This window comes from Pteropus vampyrus, unplaced genomic scaffold, assembly GCF_000151845.1.
Source record: "Pteropus vampyrus isolate Shadow unplaced genomic scaffold, Pvam_2.0 Scaffold4, whole genome shotgun sequence".
NCBI classification, from domain to species: domain Eukaryota; kingdom Metazoa; phylum Chordata; class Mammalia; order Chiroptera; family Pteropodidae; genus Pteropus; species Pteropus vampyrus.
Window position 1 is genome coordinate 15,236,072 of NW_011888785.1, and position 18,084 is coordinate 15,254,155.

An 18,084-nucleotide genomic window follows, 5' to 3' on the forward strand; every position below is an offset into this window, starting at 1 on the left:
TTTTTGTAACATCATTTTCTTCAGCTGTTTATTTGCCCCACCTTTCCAGTTCCTTCAGGGATGCTATTCTTGTTGCGTGCTCTAACCCCCAAGATTCTGTTTTACTTGTATACTGATAGCTTCCCAAACTATTAAGTGTCCAAAGCCCCAAGTATGTGTTTACACTTGGTCACTGAACTTTACCACCTGAATGTCATAAATATCTCAAGTTCATTTTTTCTGGAGTAAACTCATTAATTATTCCTCAGATTTTCTTTTTCTTTTCTTTTCGTCTACTCTTCAGAAATAGCACCACCATCTACCTTGTTGCCTAAACCAGAACTCTGAAAATTATTCTTAGCTTTTTCCCCTCCTTCAACTTTTACATCCCGATTGGTCACCAAATCCTATGGATTCTACCTTCTAGATATCGCTATGAGAATATAAGTTAATACAGCCTTCTGTAAGACCATTTAGATGAAGAACTTTTAAAAAGGATATCTATTTTGATTCAGAAAAAGTGTTTACCTTTTGATTTTTGCAACACCGCTTATAGGTATTTATCATAAGATAATGAGCCAATGTTGCAAGAGTAGGGAAATGGTTTAATAAATTACATATATAATGCAATTTAGTGCAATTTAAAAATGGTTTTATATATACACATTTGTATATATGTACACATATATCTAGAGAGAAAGCCTTATGAAAGCATTTAATACATTCTTAAATTTTCTAAATTACAAAACATCGTGTAAAGTATAATTCTTTTCTTGTTTAAGAATAGAAAATAAGCTCCACGAGAGCAGGATTCTTGGCTCAGTGACTTTGATATCCCCTCGAGAGTGGAGGTGCTCAGTAATATTTGTCGATTGTTGCTGCTGCTCCTGTTTCTCTGATCTATCTGTATTTCTTGCTTGGGCTTTTGCTGACACTTCCTACCCATTTTCCTCACCTTCAGTTTTATTCCCCTGCTGTCTAACTTCTATTCTGCAGTCAGAGTGGTATTTCCAAGTGTTAAGACTGGCCATAGTATTGCCCACTGTAAAGTCCTTTGGTTCTTCTCCAGTGCCCATAACGTAATTTCCAGACTTCTTAGCCTGGATTACCAACCCCTTTGCAATTTTGCTTCTGGGTACTTTTCCAGTTCTTCTCTTGCCATTTTCCAAGATAATCACCAGGTCATGCCAGACTATCCGCAATTCCCCAAATACGAATTTTCCTGCGTACCTACCTACCTTGGGACATGCTGTTCCTTCTGCCTGGGCCATGCTCAACTTCCCTTGTTTATCTGGCAAATTCCAGATCATCCTTTCAGACTTATCTTCCCAGCCACTTTCCCTCTAGACATAATTGAGTGCCTCTTTTTCAGAGCTTCCATAACTTCTTGAACTCTTACAACCCTTAATATATCAAGATAGATAACCCTAAAGGGCTAGAGAGTTAGCAAGGGTGAGGACTATATATTCTGTCTTCAACTCATCATCTTACTACTGAAAAAACTTCTATATCTCCTTCTCAGGGCTTCCCAGTGTTGATCTGAGGTCTGGTACCAATTTTCCATCATCTGTGTTGAAATTAGAAAAATAAGGGTCCTGCAGTGAATTTTTCAGAAAGCTAAATCTATTTACATTTTAGGTGTTAAAATGTGCTTTTTTAAATGAAACAGTATTGATAGTAGATGGTAGGGTACATTTATGTCTTTCGTTGGCAGTGTTCTTTTAGAGTCTTAAATTTGTTGGAAATTTTACAGATCTCTGCAAACCAGAGGTCTGGGAACACTGCTGTATCACATGGGGTGGCACCAAGTCCCCAAAGTCAAAAGCCTATGAGTCATCCTTGGCTTTTCCTCCTTCCTCATCCCTCCACCCTCGCCACATTCAGACACTTAGCAAGTCCTGCCAATTCAACCTCCTAAATATTTCTGGAATCTGTACTCTCCTCTCTGTCCTTGCTGCCAATTCCTTAGGACAGGCCCTCTTTATTTTCCTGCAGTAAGTCTCCTAACTGGTCTTCTGGCCACTATTCCCCTTTTATTCATGCCCAACAGAATGAGCTATTTAAAAATCAAAAATAGATATCTATTTTCCATAGGATAAAAGTTCCTTATGGCATACAAGGTTTCTCTCCAGTAGGACTGCTTGCTGTCCTTTGCTCACACTTTCTTTCAGTTATGAGTGCCCTTTATTTGTCACTTGGTTGGGTAACTCCTGATAGTCATAAGACAGTTCAGTTGTCACTTCCTCTACAAACCTTTCCTACAGGTTTGAGTTAGAAGCCCATCTTTATTAGTCTTAAATGACCCTGTATTTGTCTTTAGCTCAGCATTTCCAGATTAGTTGATATTCATCTTTTTTATGTCTGCCTTCTCAAGGATACATAACATTCTCCGGGACATATATGCTTTATGCTAAGTTGTAAAACAAGCCTCAATAAATTTAAAAGGATTGAAATTTAAAAAAAAAAAAAAAAAGCCTTCTCATTAGACTCTGAAGAGCTTAAGACAATTATTTTGTCCTTTGATCTTTCTATCCCTAGCACTCAATACAATGCTAGAAAATAACAAATATTTAATAAATGTTTGTTGGCTAAATGCATTTGTTCAGTGTTTGTTCAGCATCTGGTCAGAAGGTTCACTGACCAGAATGAGGGGTGAGGCAGGGAGACAGGATAAAGGCCCTCTGTAGAAGTCTAGGCCAGAGTGATGAGTACCAGATCTCAGGGAATGGCAATGAATGGAGAAACACTTAGGTGGTAGAATTGATGGTTGGTTGGACATATGGGCAAATGGAAGAATCTAGGATTACTTGAAGGTTTCTGGACTTAGAAAATTGGTTGGGTGGATGGCATGGTTCACTAAGGAAATGAGCTCTGTTCTAGACACTTTGAAATTGAGGTGTTCAGAATATTGGTTGAAGTTGTCCAAGAGGTAACTGGGTGTGGAGTTTGGGGAGAGAACTGTTTTGGAAAGATAGATTGAGAATTCACCACCTTTAGGTACTTCCTGAAACCATGGCCATGAAGGAGGTAATTATCATTTGTTGTTTACGCTGTGGTGGTGGTAGTGGTGAGAAGAGAATCATAAAGGTGTGTCGAGTGAGAAGAGGATAGGACCATGATGCTCCAAATATAGAAGGTCTAGATGGAGACAGAGACCCCTGAAGGTTTCTAATGGAAATCCTGGTTCTGCATCTAATGGACAAATTACCCTCTGAATCTCAGCTTTTTCATCTATAAAATGAGACTAATAATACCCACTTACTTAGGGATATTGAGAAAGAATCCAATGAGTTTTCATATGTAAAGTCCCTGGTACAGTCCCAGGCTCACTTAGGAGCTCATAAATGATAGATGAGAGGAGATTCAAGGAAATATTTTCAGGACATGAAGATAGTTTCAAAACAGAATTTCTTAGTTGTTACACTGGAGATGACAACTGACATCTTAAACTTATAATCAACCTAGTTTGACATAATACTAACTTAGCTTCTATTGTAGTATATAAAAACTTTTTCCTGTACAGCTCTATCCCTCCCCCTCTATGTTGTTTTTGTCACAAATTACATCTTCATACATGATGTGGCCAGTAATGTAGATTTATAGTTATTGTCATATGCATTTCTCTTTTTAATCATTTTAGGAAAAAAAGAGTTCCAAACCAAAATACAGTACTATTGGCTTTTATACTTACCTGTGTCGTTACTTGCCTTTCTTCATATGGCTTTGAGTTACAGTCTAGCATCCTTTCATTTCAACCTTTAGCATTTCATCTAGAGCAGATTTACTAGTAACAAATTCCCTCAGCTCTTGTTTACCTGGAACGTCTTAATTTCATCTTCATTTTTGAAGTATCACTTTTTTGGTTTTAGAATTCTTGGTTAGCAGTTTTTTTCTTTCAGCACTTTAAATTTGTCTTCTCAATGCCTTCTGCCTTCCATGGTTTCTGATCAGAGGTCGGCTGTCAATCTTATTAAATTTCCCTTGAAGGTGATGAATGACTTATCTCTTGCTGCTTTCAAGAGTCTTTCTTTGCTTTTCTGCAGTTTGACTTATAATGTATCTCAGTGTGGATCTCCTTGTTCAGACCTAGAAAGCTTTCAAATAAAGGATCATAATAATGGTGCTGAATTAAATGATTATAATTTAATGGTAATAATAATGATCACAAATCATCCATCCGTAAAACATAATTAGTATATTGTGCTTAAAAATTCAAGAAAGTGTTCAATGCATGCTACAGAGCATACCATTAAAAACTTTATTTTTTTTTCCATTTTTAATTAAATATGTTGGGGTAACATTGGTTAATAACATTATATAATTTTCAGGTGTACAAAATTGTAATTTGACAACTACGTATTTTATTGTGGGCTCCCCACCCAAAATCTAGTTTCCTTCCATTACTCTACGTATGATCCTCTTTACCCACTTTATTCTCTCCCGATTCTTTTTCCTCTCTGGTCACAAGTATTCTGTTGACTATATCTCTGTGTTTGTTTTGTTGAAAAAAACTTTCATTTTTAAAAATAGTTCAAGGGCTTAAGATGGGTAAGAATCAGGTATCTAAAATATTCACTATGTGGAACACCTAGTTGCCTAACAGATTCCTGGTATGAGTCGTTCCTGTGGTTCTCTGCAAAAGAAAAATTCTGCCTTGGAGGAGACACAGTTGCAGCCACATTTCAAATTCTTATCTCTTTTAATTTTTAGTTGCTCTTAACACCATGAAATACTTAGCTTATCTTAAATATTCCTAGAACAAAGATAAAACTCTAAAATAAAACTGATATGTAGACATATTAAAAATCATAACTTGGTATTTACACATTTTTACATCTGAACAAAACAACCTAATTTCAAATCCTTAAGCTTAGCAGTTGATAGAAATACCAGTTCTTTTGACTTTTCAAGTGTGTGCTGTTTTCTTTTAATAGTTGCCTGATGGTATTCTTAAAATATATTTATAGAATTTTTCTCAATATTCAACACAATAGCTCCTGGAAATTTTGCCACAATAGATCTCATTTTAAAATGTAAGATGTTAGATGTTAATTTTTGTAATGACTTTTTAAAAACCATGCTTTTGTTATTTTGGTTGCTTACCCCTTGTTACATTAGAAAATGCATGGAATTTTTAGTCATGAGACCCAGGGATCTTATTCCTGCATTTAGCTTTGGGCACTTGCTTGGCCTGTGTTTCCTCATTTGTAAAACAGCTGTACAGAACCAATCTCTAAAGCTCCCATACTTACAGAATTTCATAATTCTACATGCAAGGTTTTTCTTTGGCTTATTTGATGAACATTAGAGTAATTTGAAGACTTCACGAGCTGTTGTTTCTCTTTTATTTCTGTTACTTTTCACCTAACAAGTAGTCAAGTATCAGAGAAATAATTTTATTTATCCCACATTCTTTTTTATGAAGTTACTCCATAAAAATCACATACCTTTAATGAGGCAGTAATGCATGCCTATTGATTTTTCTCCTAAAGCAAAATTAAGAACTTGAGTTGTTAACACATTTAATTTTAAAAACTACCTTTTTCAGAATTGTTGATCAGGATTTTCCTAATAACTCAGAGGAGCAGATTGAAAAAAAGTTAAGAGTGATAGAAGGCAAAAAACATGAATAATAAGCTTTTGTAATTCTTGTTTTTTAAATGATAATTTCTTTTTCTTATTAAAAATTGATAAATTCTCATCATAGAAAGTTCATATAAACGAATGGCAGAAAACACAATTTCATTGTCACATCAACCTAGAAATAACCACTCTTAGCATCTCCATTTATCTTTCTACTGTCTTGTATGTGGAATCATACTGCACATACTTTTGAACACTGCATTTTTTATTAAAAATTATTGGGGTGACATTGATCAATAAAACTCAATGAGTTTCAAGTGTACAATTCAACAGTATGTCCTATATATATATATGTATGTATATACACATATATATATATCTCGCGTTGTGTGTTCACTGCATTTTCTTTTAATAATGCATTCTGAGCGCCTTTCCATCTTTCCATTTAAATAAATATGAATCTGTATCATCATTTTAAGAACCACGTGGTGTGTGTGTGTATGTGTGATGTATATATATATATTTTGGGGGGTGGGAGGGAGGGTGGGTTACTCTCTAGGAAGCTTTTTTACCAATTTGTACCCCAACGATGATGTGGGCCCATTTTCACAACCCCTCATAAATGCTCTGCTGTTATATCATTTAAAATTTTTTGTTACGCAAGTCGAAGGACTTAAGTAGTATATCCCTAATGTTTTCATTTATGTTTCTTTAAGTTATTGCTACAGTTTAACATTTTCTCATATGTTTATGCTCATATATGTTTTCTTAAGAAGAACTAACTTCAGTGGTTGGTTTGTTAGATAAGAACCTGAGCATAAGTATCTCAGTCAATTAGTGCTGGAATGAATATCCTTAATTATGAAAGATTTTTGGCTTATAGTGTAGGTAAAACTTGCTTGGTTTTCTTCTAAGAACCAGCAGACAGTCTTCATCACAGACAGTTGCCTAGTTTTGGCTGATTTGTAATTTTTCCTCAAGAGAGGCCCAGAGCTGGAGAACAGGGCCTTTACAGGTCAGAAATGGAGACAGAATTAAATGTTGAAAGTTGTCCAGAATGTTCCTGCACTCTTTGACTCAAGCCAGAGCTGTTCATTTTGCTTTTAAAAATCATTTAACTCATATATTTTTGAGATCAGAGTATCTTTTTAATCTGTTGGGTGAGTTGAAGCATGTCATTTTTCTAACTAGTCAAGGGAAAGATATAAGCAGGTTTAAGATATTAACAGTCTTCAGCTTTATTTTCTTTTTCCTGTGAATTTTCTGAATATATTTTTCAACCCATCACGTAAAGCATATACCAAGATAGTTAGGCTTACTAAAAGACATTTTGGAATTGGCATTCCCACAGTACCTGTCAACAGTGTGTCTCATTTGCTACAGAGAGGTCTCTACCCCAAATGCTGTGCTACATACAGAGGAAGGATAGCATAGGGATTAGGAATTAGGCTGTGGAACCAGATAGCCTGACTTCATATGTCCACAACTTGCTCTCCCTATGCCTTAGGCAAAGTATTAAACCTTTCGATGGCTATTTCTTTCCTGTTTTTGTTTTTAAACAGCTTTATTGAGATATACTTTACATACCATCAGATTCACCTGTATAAGTACACAGTTCAGTGATTTTTAGTATTTTTACTGAGTTGTATAACTATCTCATGTTCTAATTTTAGAACATTTTAACACCCTACAAAGATACCCAGTACCCATTAGCAGTCATTTTCCATTCCTCCCCCTTTTCTTCTCCCCCACTGTCCCCAGCCCTAGGCAATCACTGTCTCTGTGGATCTGCCTATTTTGAACATTTCATATAAAAGGAATCATGTAATATGTGGCCATTTGTGACTGGTTTCTTTTACTTAGCATAATTTTTTCAAGGTTTATCCATGTCATAGCATGTATCGGTACTTCATTCCTTTTAATTACCGAATAGTAGTCCATTATATAGATATACCGCATTCTGTTATCTATTCATCTGTTGACGGACATTTGGTTTGTTTCTATTTTTCAGCTATTGTGAATGATGCTTCAATGAACATTTGTGTACATACATCTGTTTCTTCATCTTTAAAATGAGTAACATCTCAGACAGTTGTTGTAAGGACTCAAAATATCAAAATATGTAGAGGTAGCTAGTAGATAGGGAGCAAACTAACAAGTATTGGTTAATAAATACAATTTATTAGTGTGTGAGTCCTTCTTTAACATCAGGTACAAAATTTAGCCTAGAGTGCCATGTTTTCCTAATGAAGTTCCTCTCTTTTACTTTGCTCCTGACTTTTCCTTGAGTTGTAATTTTGAAAAATGTCATGCATTCAGTAAACATTTATCGAAACCTAGTGTGTGGTAGACATTATGTTGGGTGCCATGGAGAATTAAAAGAAAAAAATGAGCAAAATTATGGAGAGGCACTTCCAGTTTATGGCTGTCTTGTTTGTTCATCTGCATTCTCTGACCTGCCAGTAGTTTCTAGGACATGGGGACCCCAAACCCTCCCTCACACGAAATGCAACAGGTTTTTTGGTCTCTTAATCCATTCGCTCCTGTCTGATCCTTATTTGACCAATATATCTATGTTTGTGAAGAGGCTGATTGACGTTAACTATCGTGTAAGGAAAAGGCTGTAACTAAGGTAATCGTGTCTAGGGAGAGACCTTAACAGTTAAGAGTAGTATCTCCTTCCTGGCTGCAGCTGAGATTGGTGAGTGCTGTTTATTCTAATCAAGACATAACAATCCCTGATTTTCTCAATTGACATGTTTCTTTTTTTTTTTCACCGAATTGACTTTATGTTCTCTTTGAACTTACAAAACTATTTTGTATTGGATTTGGACTCAGCAAAAATATCAACTCATTATTATCTAGCTGTCTTCTTTTCTTTTTCTTGACTTGGGAGAGATAGTGATCCACATAGTGACTCATAATTCATTTATCGAATATTTGGCCCCTGCTACTGTTCTTTTCTCTATAAGGGAACAAATACATTTTTATGATTTCCTCATTTGATTTTGCTCTGATGTTTCATTCTTCCCATAATATCCTATAGTTAGCATAACAGTAATGCTGCTAACTCATTCTCCTTTCTGCCTTTCATTCAGATAAAATGCGTTAACAGTTCGAAGACTTGTGTTTAATAATGTAAGAGTGACTCAAGTGCTTGCTGTAGGACTGTGAAAGAAGTTTGAATTTTATTATTTAATGTCCATTTCAGGAATTCATCTCAAATATCCCACATGTCCATTATGACATCCCAAATAGCTCATTTGGGGCCTAGCTAATAATACATCAGTTTTGTGCTGATCATATGTGTGTTTCCATATACACAAGTTTTACTGTTTGCACGATTTTAAATATTTACTGTAGTTTAAGTCACATCTCATAAACTTGCCCAGTTTGGGGGATTCCCATTTAATTTGTAAAACACTTTTTAGTTAATGGATGCAAAGATATTAACTCATAGATCCACAATGCCAGGTGTCTATGGATAGACGCTAAAACTAGATTAGTAGAAACTTTAAAGGTGAACTGAAAGAAGATGAAGTATGAAACTTTCTTATAAATACTCTCTTTAAGGCTGTAAGACACAAAATGATTTCGTAAATAAAAGATGTTGGCTTTGCATTTCTTTGTCAAGTTATGGTAGCCTTAAGTGTAACATTATGAACACAAAAGGGTTTCCCTGCTTTAGAGTTCCTGTCGATATGGCATTTTTATGCATTTCTGCTTTTCAGCAACAGGTAGTGGGAGAGGATTGTTTAATTGAGGATGAGGATTCTAGGAGAGCATGTGTCTGAGCATTGGACTCAACCTTTAAATTAATTAAATTTTGTATCTTTGTATTATTTTCAAACACTTCTACTTGCCTCCTCACTTCCTCTTACCCACTGAGTGTTTTCCTACTCTAGATTCTATATTCCTGTTTGCGATGAGCTTGTTTGTCTTCTTCCTTTCTCTACTTTTTCTTGATAAAATGTCTCTGTTGTCAGACCAGGAACCTCAAATAGGAATCTTGGAAAGAAGCCTCATGGCTCCTTGGGAGGGATTAATCAGTCTGCTCTGCTGCTGTCAGTTACTTTTGCCCAGTGGACGTGCTCATGGAAGAACCATAAGGTGAATAGTCGTTCTCCCAGCAAGTCAGAGAACTGGTTATATGCTACCGCTATGTGCTTGAGCCTAATTCATTTTTTCCAATATGTAAGATGTATTCGAGGTCAAATACTGATGTTTCAAAGTCATTTAATCATTTCAAAATTTTAATAGATGTCTTAGGACTATTTTTTGTTGTAAGTAATAAAAACCCATCTCAAACTGGGCAAGCACGAAAGCGACATTACTGACTCACATAACTGATAAATCCAGGGGCAAGTGGGCCACAAGCGGGTCCAGGTGCTTAAACAACGTCATCCAGAATCTCTTGCCTATCATCTCTCTTCTCTGATTCTGTCGGTGTTGGCTGCATGTGCCATGGTAGGCTCACTAAAATGGTGGCAAAGACAACCATTAGCTGCTGGTAATCCCATAGTAAAGAGGGCTCTACTTTCCCAGAAGTTCTAGTAAAATTTTTGGGACTGATTCTCATGGTCCTGTTCATCCCTGAGTTAGTCATTGTCACTGTTTGTCCGGGATAAGTTACATGCCATGCTGCACCCATGGTCTCAAAACCATATTGCCTGAGTATAGGGTAGGAGTGGTTCCTCAACAGGAAATGAGAATATGGTTTCCCAAAGAAGAAATGGATGTTGGAAAGGCAGTCACCACAGATGTATAATGTAATAGGGTATAGAAGGAATTTACTCTGATGTGATATATAAAGTTTTATATACTGTCTATAAAATTTATTTGGAATTAATACATACCCATATATCATTACTTATCATTTTACATGTCATTCTTCTCTCCTCCAATTAGAAAAGCTCTCAAAGACAGTACCTACCTTAGATCTGTCAGAATCTAGAAAACCAAGTACAGTGGTAGGTACTGATGAATGTCTATGGATGCTGCTGAAAAGGTGATTTCCTTCTAGCAGCATGCTCATTATTGTCGGAGGCAAGTACTTCTGCAGTTACACCATCCAGTGTCGGTTGAGAATAAGTGCACGCCCAGTCCATATTTAATGAGCAAAAGGAGAACACTGGCCAGTATCCAGTAGTATAGAGCTAGTGGGATGTGTGAACATAAATCTGGTGCATGCAAGCTATAGTCACAGAATGTGCTTCATGGGCTATAGAGGAAGAGATTAGAGATTAAAAAAATTTTTTTCTCAATTCTAAAGGCTAGTTGTAGTTCAGATAAAATTTTGTTTAGTGCCCTTAGGCAGCTGTGCCAGACATCTTAGAGTTCTTGAACTATTTGATGTCTAAACATTCATGAGTATGGAAAAAATGTTACAGGAAAAATCCTCATTGAACTTCCTGTGACAGGTTAAAATTTAATCACAGCATATAATGCAAATTTCCCACTTATTATAACTACACTAGAAAGGCAGGACTTGTGTTTACAAAGCAGGTTGTTTGGGAGACCTTTGTGAATTATAATCTTTGGAAATCTCAAACCTACCAGATATAATCCCGTCCATTAGATGAAGACAACTTGCCTACGCAGTAGATCCAGAATAGCAAGTTAAATGGAGAACATGAACGGGAAGCAGTCATTAAGAATTACAGTGAGTAGGATACAGAGTTAATTCATGGAGATATTTTGTTATGAGATAATTACATCACTGGGACAGCTGGAAAGCTGAGTGCTGTGCTGGACCACAGTACTTGCTCTCTGCCCTGCAGCTGGGGGGTCAGGACAAAAGAGACAGAGAGAACTTACTTTATGGGAGAGTGAGGGCTTGGCTGACTTAATTGTGAAATGATAACGCCCTATCTGCCTTTTTTGGATTGCAGTTAGCACAGCAAACTGGATTCATAGACTCAGTGAGTGCTGAAAACCACTTTTCACTTCTACTTTTTGAGCATTCACTCAGGTCACATTAAGTTAACTCTGATAAATAAATATTGAATGGTAGTTTTCATTTCCTCTAAAAGTAATCTGAGATATTTTGTTCATATTCAACACAGTGTGATTATATTTCTCTCATGGAACTGCAGTCAAGCAATCATTGAAATGGTATTTTTGTCAGTTTACTAAAATAGCAACAAAAAAAAAAAGTTTAAAAAAAGTCTTAAGATGTTGGTCAACACAATAAATCATACAATGAAGTTATTTTCCAGTGTTTATGTTCAGCTGTTCAGACCTGTCTGGCTCTTTTGTTTTTCAAGTGTAGGGGTTATAGGCAACCTGGTCACATTCCTCATTGATTTACATAAATATATTACAGATTGTCAACTTCCTGCCAAATATCAGGGATTCCAGTTCTTTTTTAGCTCAGTTACTTTACGTGAGACTTACATCTATCTTCTCTTTATTGCCCACCAAGTGACTATTATTTGACTTGGGGTAATTCCAGAGGGAGTCATTGTCGATGAAAAAGCATTCATATAGATTATGTTCTAAAATTCTTATGATTAAAATTTATAGCTGTTGATTCAAATGCATTTTCTACCCTTTATGACTAATATACCTTAATTTTTACTATGATAATGTTTACTAAATAATTAAGTCAGACCAAATTTCATATTTTAGTGTAGAGTAATATTTCCCAAAATGTCTTCTGTGGAGGACTGGTTCTACAGGATGTTGATACCCAGCATTGGAACCAAAAAAGGTCCTCCTAGGACTTTTACTTCCCTCAATGTCACTTGTGAAATTGGGAGGAGAACATAATATGCTCCATTTCTCAAATTAAATTAATAATGGCACCTTAAAAAAAAATAAAAAGGATTATCTCCTTGAAAACCAGCATGAGACACTTCTACCCAATACCATTCTCTTCATTGCCTAAAAAACATGTAATTATATACATTAAAAGTCATATAAGAATGTTCTACTCTATACACTGTGACACATCTCTTTTAAAATTCCACTTTTTAAAAATTGCCATTCAAAATTAGGGCCTTTCTCAAAATGGTTTAATATTTAGAACAGTTAGCAGTGGCTCAGCTATGCATATCTCACGTAGAGCCCAGCTGCTACGAATGGTATCAGTGAGTCTTAATATTTTAAAGAGAGTGATATAACTGTAAGGAATATATCTTGGGTGGGTTAGATGTTATTCTTGAATTGTGTCATACAAAGAGTGTTTGAAAACAGTTTCATGAGTTATGAAGCAACATAACATTCTGCCACGGCTGTTAGGTAACTGACAACGGTTTGAGAGCAAGTGACTTTTGTTCAGTACTGTTTTATGATCACTTCATTCTCCAGTTATGTCCTGATCAAAATTTTGTTTTCCTTTTGGAAAATACTAAAATGTTTTACATATTACAATCTATAAGTGCAATAAGAGCTGCGGTTACTAAAATCTTTGTTGACTTGAGGCGACGATATATACTATATTTTTTATTAAGGAAATGTATTAAAATGAAAAGTAATGTTTAAGAAGCACAGCTGTAATGGTACAGTTCCCATGTTCATTCTTCATTTTAGTACATACAATTTTTGATTCATTGCTGTTTTATTTTATTTCAAAAATAGAAGCAACAAATAGAAGCTTGGTGATTATGGAAATCCTTTTTCTTCAAAAGGAAGAAAAATGAAGCAGTAAAGAATGTGGGTTTAATGGAAAGAAGGTGGTTCCCAGGAGTCCATGAATTAATGGTAGTTACCTCAAATTACCAAATTGAAACAGTTGTTTTGATAAACATCCCAGGTGTCAAATCCGTTCATAATAGCAATCATATTTTTCATAGTATGGCACTTATGATTTATGGCACTGTCTTTAATGAATTTATTAATTAGGAATTTTTATTTTATCAGAATAATTTTCTGGAATAAGTCACATTAGTAACATTGGAAGACTTTGGCATTTAGATAAAATTAACTTTAGAAGTAGATGATAAAAACTTTAGCAATCAAAATATTTGGAAATAAATGTGAGGAAGAAATTCAACTGACCTTAACCGATTTTAATGGAGTTGTAGAACTCACCCCAAACCACCCATAATTAAAACGTATTTTGGATCTGGCTGTGAAGTGTGTGTGGTTGGTGGTGGTGATGGTTCTCCCCCAGCAGATTTAACTTAATTATAGTGTTCTTTGGTTTCTTTTATTAAATTTTAGTTTAGATTCACAGAGAAGTACCAAATGTTGTGGGCCTCACATAGCCCAGCAATACAGTAGGGTGGCATGGTGAACCATCTAAGCATTAAAACTTTAACAACGGTAATATACAAAGTGGATAATTGAGAGTCAACCCTGCATTTTAGTAATTGGGTTGTATGCTCATTTATATTTAGTCTCTTTGAAGACAGCATTATTAAATTTTTTTAAATGGAAAAAAAACAATATGAATAGTATTTTATTAGCCTTTTCTTAGCATTTATATTACATTTTTCAAGAAATAGGCTTATGGGTGATTTGTTTAATTCTTCAAATGTTTAGTTGAGTATCTCATGTACCAGATAGTGTGCTATGTATGTGTGGTTGAAATTAAAGGAAAATTTGTCCTTTGGCTTAAACATTTTTTTATTGCTAAAGGCTTTGTTTTTAAAACTTAAATTTTGAACTAGTTGTGGGATTTATGGAAGATATTGAATTCACCCATCCAAACTTAATTATTAAATTTGTTAGTCTGTTTTTATCATTTAAGGGTGATATAGTTTACCAATGCAATTTTACTCCCTTCTCCCGAAAAAAGTTTAAATTTCAGTGTTGATTAGCATGATATCTAGAATTTTAAAACAAAGAATTTATGTCCTTTCCAGGGAAGTTATTTGATTCATCAGGATGAGAACGCTCTCTTAAAAATAAACCAAACTTCTCCGTATTCCACCATACTTATTTTCACAGGCATGATTATAACACCTTAAATTCCAGGAAAAACTTCATTGCACAGTCCAGCATCTCCAAAGAATGCTCAGTCTGTCTCTTTAATAATTCTTGAATTGCGAGCTAAGAACCATATTTTTCCTAGGCTGCAGCTTTTGAAACTATCTCCATCAGCAAGTTCTGCCTAAGGTCTTAACTAAGGAGACTCTCCAAGGAGATATTTTCATGCTCCAGCCTGTTGCTTTCTCTTGGCTACTATGCATTTGTCACCACTTAATCAAGTGCTCCTCTCCTGAACTTTTATATTAATATTAAAGTGTCAGATCTCATTAGGTATCCTTACATATTATCACAAAGAATGGTCAACACTGGCCTTTTTTTTTTTTTCTATTCGATCAAATAGGGGTATGTGTAAGATGTACAGGTTACTTCTTTGCTTACTACCAGTTACTTAATATCTCTTTCTTTTTTCTTTTAGGTTATTCGATGTGTGTACAGTGTCACGAACAGACAGAGAAACCAAACTAACATTAGTGTTTGAACATGTTGATCAAGACTTGACCACTTATTTGGATAAAGTCCCAGAGCCTGGAGTGCCCACTGAAACCATAAAGGTACTAAGAATCATCTTTCTGCCTGGTCAGACAGTCACACTATTATAGTCTATTAATCAATGGCATTCTTTCTTTATGAAAATTTGCAGAATTAAAGCTTTTGTAACTCAATATATAGGTAAGTATATCTAATATAACTAAGTGAATGTTTACAGAATGGAACATATCCTAGTTCATTAATTTTAGGGCTCAGTGGATAAACCCTTTCGTTCTAATACATTTATTGAAAAATATCTACTTGTACATTATACGGCTCTAACTTTGGAAAGTATAGTGTAGTAAATACAACTCAGTCTTTTTCTGATGGTTCATGGACTCTGGAGATATAATTTGAAACATTATTCATGAGCGTATTAAATATTGTAATTGTATACTGACTGCAGGAAGTAGCTATGCTATGTAAGTCTGAAATACTGGTTGTTAGGCCCTTCTTTCTCCATTTTTTTCTCATTCATAAAACATTTGTAGAAAGCCTAAATGCCAGGAACAATCCCAGACTCTTGGGATTCAAAGATAAGGAGGTCAGCAGGCTAGATAACAGTGTACTCACTAGGCGTTCTTTCTTCCTTTAAATCTAATGTAAAAGCTACTTATAAAATTTTCTTGGTCTTACTTCCATCCTGCTTAATTGAATTTCCTAGTAGATCTTTTAGATCTATGCACGTCATGTGCAGATTGTCATGAAGACCCTTTTGTTTTTGTGAATTAGTTGACTTAATTAAGCAGACTCCTTACTTTATCATTCATAATTTAGAAATGAGTTATAGAATTGAGCATCAGTCTCCAGATGGGATGGGGTTGGAGAGCTAGGAGAAAAAGGTGAAGGGAGTAAGTGGTACAAATTGATAGTTACAAAATAGTCAGGGATATAAAGTGCAGCATAGGAAATATAGTCAATAATATTGTAATAACTATATATGGTGCCTAGTGGGTACTAGACTTATTGGGAAGATTACTTCATAAATTATGTAAATGTCTAACCACTATGCTGTACACCTAAAATTAAGATAAAGTAATATTGAATGTCAGCTGATTGAAAAATACAAAAATAAAACATTTAAAAAGAATTCATCATCATTTTAGATAGGAGTGAATAGCTGAAAATAGTTTATTTTTCTGAACAGAGTAGAAAATGTCTTTTAGCGATAGCTAGATACAGATACATTTAGAACTTGACATGTTGAATGATTTATTCCTTTGGCTTTAGACTAATATAGACTTTATTTTCCCCCATCTGCCTTTTATAAAAGGAAATGTCCTCAGTAATGGTCTCATTTCTTCCTGAGCAGTTTCAAGTTCATTAAATCCCTTTAAGTGTAGGTATTTCTAATTATCAGCTCTATCTCAGCATCTTTTTTCCTTTAAATTCTGTTCCAGTCCTATGGCTTCAGTTCTCTCCTCTATGAGTTCGTCCAGACCCCCAAGTTCAGCATGCAGGACAGGGCATAGCCCCTTTTCATGTACTCTTATTTTCTGGCCAAATTGGACCAATCCACGTTCTTTTAGTGTGGTTCATAATTTCCTAACCTCTGTAGAGCTCCTTTTCATTGCCATTTCTCTGCTTTCCTGCCCATAACCATCTGCTTAATTTTTTCCAAAGCTCACCCTAGATATCATTTGATCGACTTTTACAGCTGGATGTAATCTCATCTTTCTTATAGCACTTGTTCTGCATCTCTCTTCCTTTTTGTCTTCATCCTTAATTTTTAAAAACTTTCTGAACTATGCTATCTATTTTTCTTTCTTATTAAATATAAGGGTTTTGGTTGTTTTTTTTTTGGTAATTTGAACATCTGTGGTCTTTTAAGGTCATTATTTAAAACATGAATAATCGTTTAAAAGCACTAGAATACTACCAAATGGGTGGTTTTAAGCTGAATGTGTAATTGATACAAATTTGTTTTTAATGAACACATATCTTTTGTTTCTGTGATTGACTTCTTTTTAAGAATTGGTATGCAGGACAAACATCTGCTAAGTGGAGAGTTCTGGCTAGTTGAGGTTCTGGTTAATTGAAGCACACAACCAGATAACAGAAATATTTCGTTATTGTGTAGGCTTATTCATGAGAAGTCTCAACTATATCAAGAAAATGTTGTTATTATGAACAACCCATTGGGAACACAGATTGGATTCTTTGTATAGAATTCTTTGTTGTGATAAGAGTTTTTCCGAATATACTTATACAGATATTAACTGAATATTTATTTATAGGGAGAGTTCTGTACTAGGCACTTTGGTGACACAAAACTGAATTAGTCATGAACATAAGTTCAAGGACCTTCAAGTATAAGGGAAGAGATAAAGTGCACACAGAAGCATGGATACACATTCTCTATGGTTATTTAAATAGTTTGGTTGGGTGTTGTCAAGTAAGGAAAAAAAGCTGTTTGTCAATAAACATAATCTACAGCTGATTCTTTACATTATGGTACCAAAATACTTTCTAAACTGTTCTTCAAAATCATAGATGTTGTTGTTGACATTGTCTAGCACATATCAGAACATACCATATTGCAAAATAATTATAAATATGTAAAGTATTTTAACATGAAATAAATATAAAACAAAATGAAGAAACTATCTCATATAAGATCATGTAGGCTAAGGGAATTTTCCTCAACTGCCTGCCTCTCACCGTGTTTTCTGTGGCACTGTTTCCCTGTTGGCCCATCTAAATGCAAGATAGTCTACTGCACGTTCAGGACATAAACTGCATTTAGGTGGGCAGTAGTTGGATAAAACTGGGATGTTCCATAGTCCCTGACTAGATGTTATAGGGGTAAAATCTTTGTGTTCAGTCCCATTTTCATCAACCTGTTTGTTAGAAAAGAGCCTATGATGGCCTTATTTTCCCAGTTCACACATATCACATAACATTTTTCAAATGCATTTAAATACCATTTGTTTGTTTTTTTAAGGCAGAAAACCACCCTTGAGTCTCTAAGTATTTGTGAAGGTAGATAGGTGGGTGAGCCTATAATAGGGAATCTTGTGATGATTGCATAGTGCTCACATCAGACTTTGGTAAAGT

At 35.0% G+C, this 18,084-nt stretch overlaps 1 protein-coding gene across 3 annotated transcripts in view; it reads left to right on the forward strand.

Annotated features, from left to right (window-relative positions):
* Window positions 1-18,084, forward strand: part of CDK6 (cyclin dependent kinase 6) — a 216,966-nt gene that overhangs the window by 47,741 nt on the left and 151,141 nt on the right. For all 3 annotated transcript variants that reach the window (XM_011363667.2, XM_023533184.1, XM_011363661.2), the window contains one exon: window positions 14,915-15,050. In XM_011363667.2, the coding sequence (XP_011361969.1) occupies window positions 14,915-15,050 (136 nt within the window). The remainder of the gene's footprint in view (window positions 1-14,914; window positions 15,051-18,084) is intronic.